The following is a 14770-nucleotide window of genomic DNA, read 5'->3' on the forward strand; positions in this document are numbered from 1 at the left end:
CTGCCCGCTGCTCCGGCAGTCCTGTCCTGCCCTGCTTCTGCCCGCTGCTCCGGCAGTCCTGTCCTGCCCTGCCTGTACCCTTCTGCCTGTATTGTTCCTGAGTCCCGGTGTGTACTGGGTCCTATCCCGCCTGTGTTCCTACCTGCTAGTGCCTCCCTGTCTGCACTCTTGCTGTGCTTGCCTATACCCCCCTGCCTGCTTACCCGCCTGCCTGCATACCAGTCGTGCCTGCCTATACCCACCAGTCAGTGTGCCAGCCTACCAGTCTGTTCCTGTATTCCCCTGTGTGGGTCAACAGCCGTGTCCGGGGTCTGTCCTGGAGTAGCACCTGGTCCCTCTGCTCGGTTCCTCCTTGGTGCACTGGCGTCGTATGCCGTCGTGCGACCCTGGTCGGATCGGGTGAATACCTAGTTACGCCCCTCCAGGCATTCACTCTCCGGCACGGTCCAGTGGAATCACTACCAATCACACGCACACGCCGCTTAGCCCGGGCGTGTGCATAACACAGACACCGCTGCAACGGCGCTGGCAAGGAAGGTGAGTATGAATGTTTTTATGTTAACGAGGTCAAACACGAGGAATGACAAGAGGTTGTCCTAGTAGTGGGCAACCCCTTTAAGAAGATACATTTTTATGTTAACACATATCCAACATTCGGATCATGAAAAAGCCTTCTCCCCTGTGTGACTTCTCCAATGTTTATTAAGAGTTGATTTCTGTGTAAACCATTTCCCACATTGAGAACATGAAAAAGGCTTCTCCCCTGTGTGAATTCTCTGGTGTTTAACAAAATCTGAGTTATTGTTAAAACATTTCCCACATTCTGAACATGAAAAAGGCTTCTCTCCGGGGTGGGTTCTCTGGTGGCAATTAAGATTAGATTTATGGTTAAAACATTTCCCACATTCTGAACATGAAAAAGGCTTCTCCCCTGTGTGAGTTCTCTGGTGGCAATTAAGATTAGATTTTTGGTTAAAACATTTCCCACATTCTGAACATGAAAATGGCTTCTCGCCTGTGTGACTTCTCTGGTGTCTTACAAGATCTGATTTCTGGTTATAACATTTCTCACACTTGAAACAAAAAAATCTATTCTCTGCTGTGTGAAATTGTTCAAGTTTAAGAAAGGACTTTTCGAAGGGAAAACTGTTTCCATATTCTGAACTTGAAAATGACTTATTTGCTTTATCATCAGTTCGTTTTTTAATGCTTATTTTGTGACTTTGATTTTCCTTAGTAGTCGGTAATGAATCAGAAGATATAACCCGTTTCAAAGGATCAGATGATAGATCTTTGCTGTGAAGGGTTGATGGTATATCTGGAGTAATGGCATTCACTTCATTTGTATATTGTGGGATCTTAAGATCATCTGATTTAAAAATTGAAGATGTCGGCCGTCCCTCTGATCTCCTGGTGCAGTCACCTGCCAAGAATAAAAACAATTATTATTTTAGAATAAAATATCTTTGAATTTTATATATTTGAAACCCTTTACCCCCGAGGGTGGTTTGCACGTTAATGACCAGGCCAATTTTTACAATTCTGACCACTGTCACTTTATGAGGTAATTACTCTGGAACACTTCAACGGATCTCACTGATTCTGAGATTGTTTTTTCGTGACATATTGTACTTCATGATTGTGGTAAAATTTCTTCGATATCACTTGCGTTTATTTGTGAAATAAACGGAAATTTGGCGAAAATTTTGAAAATTATGCAATTTTAAACATTTGAATTTTTATGCCCTTAAATCAGAGAGATACAGTTATATGAAAAAGTTTGGGCACCCCTATTAATCTTAAGCTTAATGTTTTATAAAAATTGGTGTTTTTGCAACAGCTATTTCAGTTTGATATATGTAATAACTGTTGAACACAGTAATGTTTCTGCCTTGAAATGAGGTTTATTGTACTAACAGAAAATGTGCAATCTGCATTCAAACAAAATTTGACAGGTGCATAAGTATGGGCACCCTTATCATTTTCTTGTTTTAAATACTCCTACCTACTTTTTACTGACTTACTAAAGCACTTTTTTTGGTTTTGTAACCTCATTAAGCTTTGAACTTCATAGCCAGGTGTATGCAATCATGAGAAAAGCTACTTAAAGTGGCCACTTGCAAGTTGTTCTCCTGTTTGAATCTCCTCTGAAGAGTGGCATCATGGGCTCCTCAAAATAACTGTCAAATGATCTGAAAACAAAGATTATTCAACATAGTTGAATACACAGGCTGTCAGTGCTGCACAGGGAGAACATTCTTTGGTCATGCACTGTGCATGCCCAAAGAATCTTCCTGCTGTCTGGTGACCCGGATGTTGTCATGACGACATCGGGTCATCATGGCAACATCCAGGAAGCCGCAGCAGACAGCGCTGGAGGGCGGAAGAGGAGGTGAGTATCGCGATCACCTCCCCTTGCCACCGCAATGTTGCGATCGACTTCGATCGCAGCATTGAGGGGGTTAATGTGCCGGGAGCGGTGCGGGACCGCTCCCTGCACATAGTACCGGGTGTCAGCTGTGAGTATCAGCTGATACCCAGCGGCGATCGCCCCGCACCACTTGTGTGCCACGCGATTGCCATATGACCTAATAGTACGTCATTGGTAAAATCGGCCCAGGTCACCATGACGTACTATTAGGTCATACGTCAGAAAGGGGTTAATATTTCTACTTAAACTATCCGTAAAAACGGCAAGTTATGCAAAAATATGGAATTATTCACTCAGACACTGACAGATCACAGTCTAATAGAACACCTCATAGGATGAACCAGTAGAGTGTGGTGTTCAACTATTTGTTCATTCTGCCTCCCAAATATGGAATAAAAAGCCAAAAATTATACCAATAAAAACTTCTACTCATCTCATAAAAAACAAGTCCCCACTCAGGTCGATCATCTGACAGTGGAAAAACAGAGTTTTCCACATTATTAGTGGCTCAAAGGCTCTTGAGAATCAACATGGCTTCCATAAACCAATCCAGCAATATCAGCTCTCCCAAAGTCAAATCTCCCCCCTCGCTTCCGAGCCTTTCAGTGTGCCCAAACCACATTTAGCATCCATGTACAGTATATGGTATTACTATAGTGAGAAGAACCCACTTACTTTACGGTGTGTGTCTCCTGGAGCACAATCTGGCCACTATGTGTTTGGTAATAAAATGGCAAATGTACAAGATTCATTCTCCAACATCCACTGCGTGCTAATTTCCGGAAAGTGTATGTGGAGTCAAAATAGTCACTTCTCCTATAGATTATTTCACTGAGGGTTATAGTTTCCAAAATGGAGTCACTTTATGGGGATTTCTACTGTTCTGGTTTTCTGCCATTTTGTCATATTAGAGATTCTGCAAATGGTGTGTCCCATCTTCTCTGGGATCTCTGATCCCGTGAAGTCTGCTTCTGTCACCAGAAGCCTTATTCATTCTGCAGGCATCGCTGGTAATGGAGGAGAAGTCAGAACCAAAAGTTCTGGGCGACGCAGGATCTATCCAGCCACTAAGATTAGGGCGTAAGAAAACACTAAGAACATGGAGTAGATAGCGCCAAGCCTGTTTGTGGTGGCCATCTTTTGAGCTGCCAGGTGACCATGAACAGGGCCCCCAATACATTGTGTCTGCAAACTATTCCAGCAAGATCTGCATTCAAATAGCTAAATGTCACTCCTTCCCTTCTTAACCTGCCATGTGCCCAGAAAGTAGTGTACAATCGTATATAAGGTAGTGTCGGATTCAAGAGAAGTTGGAAAATAATTTGCAAGGTCCATTTGTTTTCTATTATCCTTTGTGAAGAATTCCAAAGTTATCACCACATAAAGTGACACACGTCATATTCGAAAAATGAGCCCAGATAGGAACAAAAAACTGGCTGCAGGAAGGGGTTAAATCAGAGTATTTTGGGCACAAAATACTGCAGTCAAAAACTGTGAAAAAAAAAGGTTAATTTTGTCATAAAGACTGGACCTGGTCTTGTAGGGACCATATGAGCACATTCAGCTGCACAGAAGGGAGAGAAGGTAGATTCATCCAATAAGATATCAGGGATCTAGGAAGCCAACAGCATCATTACCCTCCGCTTTCTCTTACAGACCCATCATAATGTTTTTCTTCAAGTGATTTTCTAGCTTGTCAGCACATTCTACGTACGCTGTCATTTGGCTTTATAGTTTACAGATCTGGGCAGGTAACGGAAAGCGTCTCCTAATCCCAGGGAGTAGGTGGATCCTCCAGGTTGTAAGTTCTACGGAAAAGGGCTTTCAATGCCCAAAGTCATTTGGACAGTTTTGGATGGAGGAGAATGTTGTGGTCTAGAGGCAAAATGGTGATGACACGATTGTGATACGGCCGGACTACACAACCGATAAAGCAGCCACAGCTGGTGACTGAGGAGAATATGTAACTTCTCTGCATTTAGTGGTTACTACTCACCTGGGTAGTCATATGTAGGAATCTCCTCTTTACACCGCTCATCACCCCTCACATATGTCTCTGTAGTATTAATATGGGTCAGATCTTCACCCTGAAACAAATATTGTAAAAGTCACAGACAGAGGAGAAGTCACATCTATGATCAGCTCTAATCCTGACATCTCCACCGTTCTCATTACACAAATAGAAAACATATAATACTGGTGGATAAAACAAGACTGAACACAAGACCTTCACAGCCGTCTACACATCATAGGGGAGATCTCATGACACCTTCTCTCCATCTACCTGATGATCCTGAGGAACATTGGGATCTTCTTGTTTACAGTCCTGTGGAAGAAGAGGACGGGGACATCTCTCTGGTGTTGTTCTCTTACTGGATAGATCTGGAGGAAAAACATACAGGGACGGAATTCATTCTTGACATACAGACAATTATAGGTTGTGTGTATTTAGTCCTGTCTATTACCTGGTGATGTGAGGGGCTGGGGAACCTCCATCATGATGTCCTTGTACAGATCTTTGTATCCTTCTAAATACTCCCACTCCCCCATGGAGAAATAGACAGCGACATCCTGACACCTTATAGGAACCTGACACATACAATGATACCGTCATCTCCCCGATCCCTTCATAGCGTTACTGTATAATGTCCCAGCATTCCCAGCTGTGTCACCTCTCCAGTCAGCAGCTCAATCATCTTGTAGGTGAGTTCTAGGATCTTCTGGTCATTGATGTCCTCATGTATCAGGGGGTGAGATGGAGGCCCTGTGATTGGGCTCAGGGGTCTTCACAATCCCTCAGACACAGGGTCCTGACAGCGCTCACTAGAGGTCTTCTTCACTACTGTGTAATCCTGATTATGGAGAGACACATTAATAAATCTCACTACAGACATTTCCAGAGTCCTCACCTCTCCAGTTGTGTCCATCTGTTATTCCCATAGATAAGAATGATGTAATGTGACGTCATCAGAATCTCTCACCTCTCCAGTAAGACGGAAGAGGATCTCTAGGGTGAGGTGTAATATCCTCTCCGCCATCTTGTCTCTGTCCATATCCATTCTTGAAGGGTGATTCAGAAAAATTCTGTTATATAGAAGATCTTCACTGAGAGGATCCGATATTGTAGAGACCTGAATGAGAAGAAGATAAGCCAATGTAACATCATAAAAATCCTGTGTAATAATACAATTACTGAAGACAATGAGGGAAAGCATATCAGGAGATAGAACGTGTAGATGTTGTATTCTCTAGTCTTGTATGGATGGAACACCAGTTGAATTGCTGACTATGACATCTCCTTCATGCACTTTTCTGTGTTTGTCATGCCAGAACTGTTGGAGGATTATTAAGGGTATGTGTACACGATGCAGAAATGCTCAGGATTTTTTCCTGAGCGTTTCTGCATCTCTCTGGCAGGAAAAAACGCATGCGGATTGTACATGCGGTTTCCTGCCAGGGACATGCGGAAATGAAGCGGTCTTCACTTTCATTTCCGCATGCGGGTTGACAAGCGCTTCCCAAGCGATTTGAGCATCACTTGGAAAGTGCTTGTCAACTTTACACTATATAAATCCATGCAACCGGCATGGATTTATATAGTGTGAATGTCAAAAAATAAAAAATAAATATATACTTTACCCTCTGATGGCCCCCGGTGTCCTGCTTCGCTCGGTCCCGGCTGCCGGCAGTGAAGACTTTAGGACCCTCCGACGTCAGCGTCACGTGACCCGTCACATGACTCTGACGTCAGCGAAGGTCCTTCATTCAACCGCGAAGTGCCCGGAAAGCCAGCAGGACGCAGCGCGGGCCGTCAGAAGGTGAGAATATATATATTTTTTATTTTATTCTTTTTTTTTTTAGTGGTACCTGGGTCTGGATGCGAGTCCTCTCATCCACACCCGGGTACCATCCGCACATTAGACCGCATGAAAAGCGCATCAACATATACAGTGATGCGGATTCCATGCGGTCTAATGCAAGTCAATGGCGGCAAAAGAGCAGCGTTTCCGCAAAATTAATTGACATGCTGCGGATTTTTGACCGCAGCATTTACGCTGCGGAAAAATCCGCATCATGGGCACAGCACATGCGGATTTCAATTGGGGAACATTGCTGCCCTTCTACCATGCGTTTTTAATGCGTTTCCGCGGCGTTTACGCAACTGCAAAAACGCCACGGAAACGCATGAAAAACGCATCGTGTGAACTCAGCCTAAAGGTGATAGTTTTCCCACCAATAAGAGGGGACACCTGTGGATATTGGTGTTTTTTTACCTGCTACAGTTCTAGTGATTTACTCGTTAAAGTGCCTTGTGGTAAAGTGGACGTTGGACAAACATCACGATCAATTACAATCAGACTGAAGGAACATCGTCCTCTATTCGGCTCTATGAATCTAGGATGAAATCCACTGCGGCCGCTGCTAAAAAAAAATTGAAAAAGAGCAGAAGTTTGGTGAGACCACCGTGGCCAGACATTTCTCGGAGATAAAAGTTCTGATGTACGATGGTCGGTGTTAGAAGAGGTTCTATAAGACAGTGTTCCCCAACTCCAGTCCTCAAGGCCCACCGACAGGTCATGTTTTCAGGACTTTCTTAGTATGGCTCAGGTGATGTAATTATCACCAGTGAAATCCTGAAAACATGACCTGTCGGTGGGCCTTGAGGACTGGAGTTGGGGAACACTGCTGTAAGACCCAATACGACCGGCCAATCACAGTAATGCCAGTATCCAACATGGCTACCGGATTACTGTGTATGGCGGGCAATCCCCGCATGTTTATTGGCTGTGTAACAGCAGCAATTATTGTGTTGGACGGAACTAGGAGAGGAATAATGGCGTTGTGTGAGGACTTCTCTGGGCTTCTGTCCTTCATCCTGCAGTCGTCTGAATGGATCTAATGTGGACGGGAACCAGCTAAGCCGCATTCTGTCCACCGCTGTTACCTCACTGTTCACACCACACAGAGACCCCCAAAGAGTCTCCGTGCTGAAGGGGTTAATGCCCCCTCCGCCCAGTAATGGGGGTCTCCACATACCTCCACCTGCAGAGCCGCCACCACATATATGGCTGCTCTGTGCGCACAGGAGCTGTGATGAGGTCACAGGAGGGGAGGAGTCAGGGGTCACATGATCAGGGGCCTCAGTGGATGCAGGACTCTGCTGTGCTGGTTGTCATGGTGCTGGATGAGCTGAAGTTTATTTGTGGGGTCAGGAGGGGTTTACAGTGTGGATGTAGCAGAGCCGCATGTGTACGAGGTGTACGGAGCAGAGCCGTGTGTGTACAAGGTGTACGGAGCGGAGCCGCGTGTGTACGAGGTGTACAGAGCAGAGCCGCGTGTGTACGAGGTGTACGGAGCAGAGCCGCGTGTGTACAAGGTGTACGGAGCAGAGCCACGCATGTATGAGGTGTACGGAGCGGAGCCGCGTGTGTACGAGGTGTACGGAGCAGAGCCATGTGTGTACGAGGTGTACGGAGCGGAGCCGCGTGTGTACGAGGCGTACGGAGTGGAGCCGCACGTGTACGAGGCGTACAGAGCAGAGCCGTGTGTACGAGGTGTACGGAGCAGAGCCGTGTGTGTACGAGGCGTATGGAGCGGAGCGGCATGTGTATGAGGTGTACGGAGCGGAGCCGAGCGTGTGTGAGGCGTACGGAGCGGAGCCGAGCGTGTGTGAGGCGTACGGAGCGGAGCCAAGCGTGTGCGAGGCGTACGGAGCGGAGCCGCGCGTGTGCGAGGCGTACGGAGCAGAGCCGCGCATGTGCGAGGTGTACGGAGCAGAGCACGCGTGTACGAGCTGTACGGAGCGGAGCCGCATGTGTACTTTGCGTACGGAGCAGAGCCGCGTGTGCGAGGTGTACGGAGCGGAGCCGTGTGTCACTATGTCACTTTTCTTTATAAATATACATACAGTACAGAATATATACATACTGACCTTATATACATGCAGTACAGAATATATACATACTGACCCTATACACCACGTGCAGAATTATTAGGCAAATGTGTATTTTGATCACATGATACTTTTTATACATGTTGTCCTACTCCAAGCTGTATAGGCTTGAGAGCCAACTCCCAATTAAGTAAATCTGGTGATGTGCATCTCTGTAATGAGGAGGAGCGTTGACTAATGACATCAACACCCTATATAAGGTGTGCTTAATTATTAGGCAACTTCCTTTCCGTTGGCAAAATGGGTCAGAAGAGAGATTTCACGGGCTCTGAAAAGTCCAAAATTGTGAGATGTCTTGCAGAGGGATGCAGCAGTCTTGAAATTTCCAAGCTTTTGAAGCGTGATCACTGAACAATCAAGCGCTTCAAGGCAAATAGACAACAGGGTCGCAAGAAGCGCGTTGGCCAAAAAAGGCGCAAAATAACTGCCCATGAATTGAGGAAAATCAAGCATGAAGCTGCCAAGATGCCATTCGCCACCAGTTTTGCCATATTTCAGAGCTGCAAGGTTACTGGAGTATCAAAAAGCACAAGGTGTGCGATACTCAGGGACATGGTCAAGGTAAGGAAGGCTGAAAAACGACCACCTATGAACAAGAAACATAAGATAAAATATCAAGAATGGGACAAGAAATATCTTAAGACTGATTTTTCAAAGGCTTTATGGACTGATGAAATGAAAGTGACTCTTGATGGGCCAGATGGATGGGCCAGAGGCTGAATCAGTAAAGGGCAGAGAGCTCCACTCCGACTCAGATGCCAGCAAGGTGGAGGTGGGGTACTGATATGGGCTGGTATCATCAAAGATGAACTTGTGGGACCTTTTCGGGTTGAGGATGAAGTGAAGCTCAACTCCCAGAACTACTGCTAGTTTCTGGAAGACAACTTCTTCAAGCAGTGGTACAGGAAGAAGTCGGTATCGTTCAAGAAAAACATGATTTTCATGCAGGACAATGCTCCATCACATGCATCCAACTACTCCACAGCGTGGCTGACCAGTGAAGGTCTAAAAGAAGAAAAACCTGATCTGAACCCCATAGAGAACCTGTGGTCCATCATAAAATGTGAGATCTACAGGGAGGGAAAACAGTACACCTCTCGGAACAGTGTCTGGGAGGATGTGGTGGCTGCTGCACGCAATGTTGATTGAAAACAGATCAAGCAACTGACAGAATCTATGGATGGAAGGCTGTTGAGTGTCATCATAAAGAAAGGTGGCTATATTCATCAGTAATTTTTTTTGTTTTTGTTTTTGCATGTCAGAAATGTTTATTTCTAAATTTTGTGCACTGATATTGGTTTACCTGGTGAAAATAAGCAATGGAGATGGGATTATATTTGGTTTTTATTAAATTGCCTAATAATTCTGCACAGTAATAGTTACCTGCACAAACATATATCCTCCTAAGATAGCCAAATCGAAAAAAAAGCCCACTCCAACTTCCAAAAATATTAATCTTGGATATTTGAGTCTTTTGGGTTGATTGAGAACATAGTTGTTGATCAATAATAAAAATAATCCTCTAAAATACAACTTGGCCATGTCCCTGAGTATCGCACACCTTGTGCTTTTTGATACTCCAGTAACCTTGCAGCTCTGAAATATGACAAAACTGGTGGCGAATGGCATCTTGGCAGCTTCACGCTTGATTTTCTTCAATTCATGGGCAGTTATTTTGCGCCTTTTTTGGCCAACACGCGTCTTGCGACCCTGTTGTCTATTTGTCATGAAACGCTTGATTGTTCGGTGATCACGCTTCAAAAGTTTGGAAATTTCAAGACTGCTGCATCCCTCTGCAAGACATCTCACAATTTTGGACTTTTCAGAGCCCGTCAAATCTCTCTTCTGACCCATTTTGCCAAAGGAAAGGAAGTTGCCTAATAATTAAGCACACCTTATATAGGGTGTTGATGTCATTAGTCAACACCCCTCCTCATTACAGAGATGCACATCACCAGATTTACTTAATTGGTAGTTGGCTCTCAAGCCTACGTAGCTTGGAGTAGGACAACATGTATAAAAAGTATCATGTGATCAAAATACGCATTTGCCTAATAATTCTGCACGCGGTGTATAGGGTCAGTATGTATATATTCTGTACTGTATGTGTATAGGGTCAGTATGTATATATTCTGCACTGTATGTGTATAGGGTCAGTATGTATATATTCTGTACTGTATGTGTATAGGGTCAGTATGTATATATTCTGTACTGTATGTATATAGGGTCAGTATGTATATAGTCTGCACTGTATGTGTATAGGGTCAGTATGTATATATTCTGTACTGTATGTATATAGGGTCACTATGTATATATTCTGTACTGTATATATATAGAATCAGTATGTACTGTATATATTCTGTACTGTATGTGTATAGGGTCACTATGTATATATTCTGCACTGTATGTGTATAGGGTCAGTATGTATATATTCTGTACTGTATGTATATAGGGTCAGTATGTATATATTCTGTACTGTATGTATATAGGGTCAGTATGTATATAGTCTGTACTGTATGTGTATAGGGTCAGTATGTATATATTCTGTACTGTATGTGTATAGGGTCACTATGTATATATTCTGTACTGTATGTGTATAGGGTCAGTATGTATATATTCTGTACTGTATGTATATAGGGTCACTATGTATATATTCTGTACTGTATATACAGTGCCTACAAGTAGTATTCAACCCCCTGCAGATTTAGCTGGTTGACACATGCGGAATTAACTTGGCATTGTGACATTTGTACTGTAGATCAGCCTGGAAGTGGGAAATGCACTGCAGCTAATTTTTTTTATTTTTTTTTTTAAAACGTAAAAAGTTAATTCAGAGTGTCATTTATTATTCAACCCCTCAAACCACAAGAATTCTGTTTGGTCCCCCTAAAGTATTAAGAAGTAGTTCAGGCACCAAGAATAATGAGCTTCACATGTGTGGATTAAGATCTCTTTTGCCAGCCTTTTCTGACTATTTAAGACCCTTCCCAAACTTGTGAACAGCACTCAGACATGGTCAACATGGGAAAGACAAAGGAGCATTCCAAGGCCATCAGAGACAAGATCGTGGAGGGTCACAAGGCTGGCAAGGGGTACAAAACCCTTTCCAAGGAGTTGGGCCTACCTGTCTCCACTGTTGGGAGCATCATCCGTAAGTGGAAGGCTTATGGAACTACTGTTAGCCTTCCACGGCCAGGACAGCCTTTGAAAGTGTCCTCCTGTGCCGAGGCCAGGCTTGTCCGAAGAGTCAAGGCTAACCTAAGGACAACAAGGAAGGAGCTCTGGGAAGATCTCATGGCAGTGGGGACATTGGTTTCAGTCAATACCATAAGTAACGTACTCCACCGCAATGGTCTCCGTTCCAGACGAGCCCGTAAGGTACCTTTACTTTCAAAGCGTCATGTCAAGGCTCGTCTACAGTTTGCTCATGATCACTTGGAGGACTCTGAGACAGACTGGTTCAAGGTTCTATGGTCTGATGAGACCAAGATCGAGATCTTTGGTGCCAACCACACATGTGACGTTTGGAGACTGGATGGCACTGCATATGACCCCAAGAATACCATCCCTACAGTCAAGCATGGTGGTGGCAGCATCATGCTGTGGGGCTGTTTCTCTGCCAAGGGGCCTGGCCATCTGGTCCGCATCCATGGGAAGATGGATAGCATGGCCTACCTGGAGATTTTTGCCAAGAACCTCCGCTCCTCCATCAAGGATCTTAAGATGGGTCGTAATTTCATCTTCCAACAAGACAACGACCCAAAGCACACAGCCAAGAAAACCAAGGCCTGGTTCAATAGGGAAAAAGTCAAGGTGTTGGAGTGGTGTTGGTCAGTCTCCTGACCTTAACCCAATTGAAAACTTGTGGAAGGAGCTCAAGAATAAAGTCCACATGAGACACCCAAAGAACCTAGATAACTTGGAGAAGATCTGCATGGAGGAGTGGGCCAAGATAACTCCACAGACCTGTGCCGGCCTGATCAGGTCTTATAAAAGACGATTATTAGCTGTAATTGCAAACAAGGGTTATTCCACAAAATATTAAACATAGGGGTTGTATAATAATTGACCCACACTTTTATGTTTAAAATTTAATAAAATTCAACTGAGCAACATAACTTTTTTGTTTGTAAGATTTATGCTTCTGTTCATAAAACCTACTCTCGTTTGCAGTTTGAAGGCTTTAACTTATTTGCATCTTATCAAACCAGCTAAATCTGCAGGGGGTTGAATACTACTTGTAGGCACTGTATATAGGATCAGTATGTACTGTATATATTCTGTACTGTATGTGTATAGGGTCAGTATGTATATATTCTGTACTGTATGTGTATAGGGTCAATATGTATATATTCTGTACTGTATGTATATAGGGTCAGTATGTATATATTCTGTATGTGTATAGGGTCAGTATGTATTTATTCTGTACTGTATGTATATAGGGTCAGTATGTATATAATCTGTATGTGTATAGGGTCAGTATGTATATATTCTGTACTGTATGTATATAGGGTCAGTATGTATATATTCTGTACTGTATGTGTATAGGGTCAGTATGTATATAGTCTGTACTGTATGTGTATAGGGTCAGTATGTATATAGTCTGCACTGTATGTGTATAGGGTCAGTATGTATATATTCTGTACTGTATGTGTATAGGGTCAGTATGTATATATTCTGTACTGTATGTATATAGGGTCACTATGTATATATTCTGTACTATATATATAGGATCAGTATGTACTGTATATATTCTGTACTGTATGTATATAGGGCCAGTATGTATATTCTGTACTGTATGTGTATAGGGTCAGTATGTATATATTCTGTACTGTATGTATATAGGGTCAGTATGTATATAGTCTGCACTGTATGTGTATAGGGTCAGTATGTATATATTCTGTACTGTATGTGTATAGGGTCAGTATGTATATATTCTGTACTGTATGTGTATAGGGTCAGTATGTATATATTCTGTACTGTATGTATATAGGGTCAGTATGTATATAGGGTCACTATGTATATATTCTGTACTATATATATAGGATCAGTATGTACTGTATATATTCTGTACTGTATGTGTATAGGGTCAGTATGTATATATTCTGTACTGTATGTGTATAGGGTCAGTATGTATATATTCTGTACTGTATGTGTATAGGGTCAGTATGTATATATTCTGTACTGTATGTATATAGGGTCACTATGTATATATTCTGTACTGTATATATATAGGATCAGTATGTACTGTATGTGTATAGGGTCAGTATGTATATATTCTGTACTGTATGTGTATAGGGTCAGTATGTATATATTCTGTACTGTATGTATATAGGGTCAGTATGTATATATTCTGTACTGTATGTATATAGGGTCAGTATGTATGTATTCTGTACTGTATGTATATAGGGTCAGTATGTATATATTGTGTACTGTATATGTATAGGGTCAGTATGTATATATTCTGTACTGTATGTATATAGGGTCAGTATGTATGTATTCTGTACTGTATGTATATAGGGTCAGTATGTATATATTGTGTACTGATAGTATATAGGGTCACTATGTATATATTCTGTACTGTATGTGTATAGGGTCAGTATGTATATATTCTGTACTGTATGTGTATAGGGTCAGTATGTATATATTCTGTACTGTATGTATATAGGGTCACTATGTATATATTCTGTACTATATATATATAGGATCAGTATGTACTGTATATATTCTGTACTGTATGTATATAGGGTCAGTATGTATATATTCTGTACTGTATGTATATAGGGTCAGTATGTATATAGTCTGCACTGTATGTGTATAGGGTCAGTATGTATATATTCTGTACTGTATGTGTACAGGGTCAGTATGTATATATTCTGTACTGTATGTGTATAGGGTCAGTATGTATATATTCTGTACTGTATGTATATAGGGTCAGTATGTATATATTCTGTACTGTATGTATATAGGGTCACTATGTATATATTCTGTACTATATATATAGGATCAGTATGTACTGTATATATTCTGTACTGTATGTGTATAGGGTCACTATGTATATATTCTGTACTGTATGTGTATAGGGTCACTATGTATACTGTACTATATGTGTATAGGGTCAGTATGTATATATTCTGTACTGTATGTATATAGGGTCACTATGTATATATTCTGTACTGTATATATATAGGATCAGTATGTACTGTATATATTATGTACTGTATGTGTATAGGGTCAGTATGTATATATTCTGTACTGTATGTGTATAGGGTCAGTATGTATATATTCTGTACTGTATGTATATAGGGTCAGTATGTATTCTGTACTGTATGTATATAGGGTCAGTATGTATATATTGTGTACTGTATATGTATAGGGTCAGTATG

At 42.3% G+C, this 14770-nt stretch overlaps 1 protein-coding gene and 1 pseudogene across 1 annotated transcript; one reads left to right on the forward strand and one right to left on the reverse strand.

The window, feature by feature from the left end:
* LOC141197813 (uncharacterized) overlaps positions 1–14770 on the forward strand; it is a 107736-nt pseudogene that overhangs the window by 70566 nt on the left and 22400 nt on the right.
* LOC141197788 (oocyte zinc finger protein XlCOF8.4-like) lies at positions 528–5029 on the reverse strand. The gene is made up of 4 exons (XM_073662870.1): positions 4897–5029; positions 4716–4813; positions 4428–4518; positions 528–1423 (listed from the first exon to the last, which is right to left on the reverse strand). Exons 1-4 carry the CDS (start codon positions 5027–5029, stop codon positions 660–662), a joined length of 1086 nt encoding a protein of 361 aa, XP_073518971.1. The 3' UTR covers positions 528–659.

Source organism: Phyllobates terribilis, unplaced genomic scaffold (genome assembly GCF_046119375.1).
Source record: "Phyllobates terribilis strain yellow unplaced genomic scaffold, ASM4611937v1 Scaffold_88__1_contigs__length_6355796, whole genome shotgun sequence".
NCBI lineage: Eukaryota > Metazoa > Chordata > Amphibia > Anura > Dendrobatidae > Phyllobates > Phyllobates terribilis.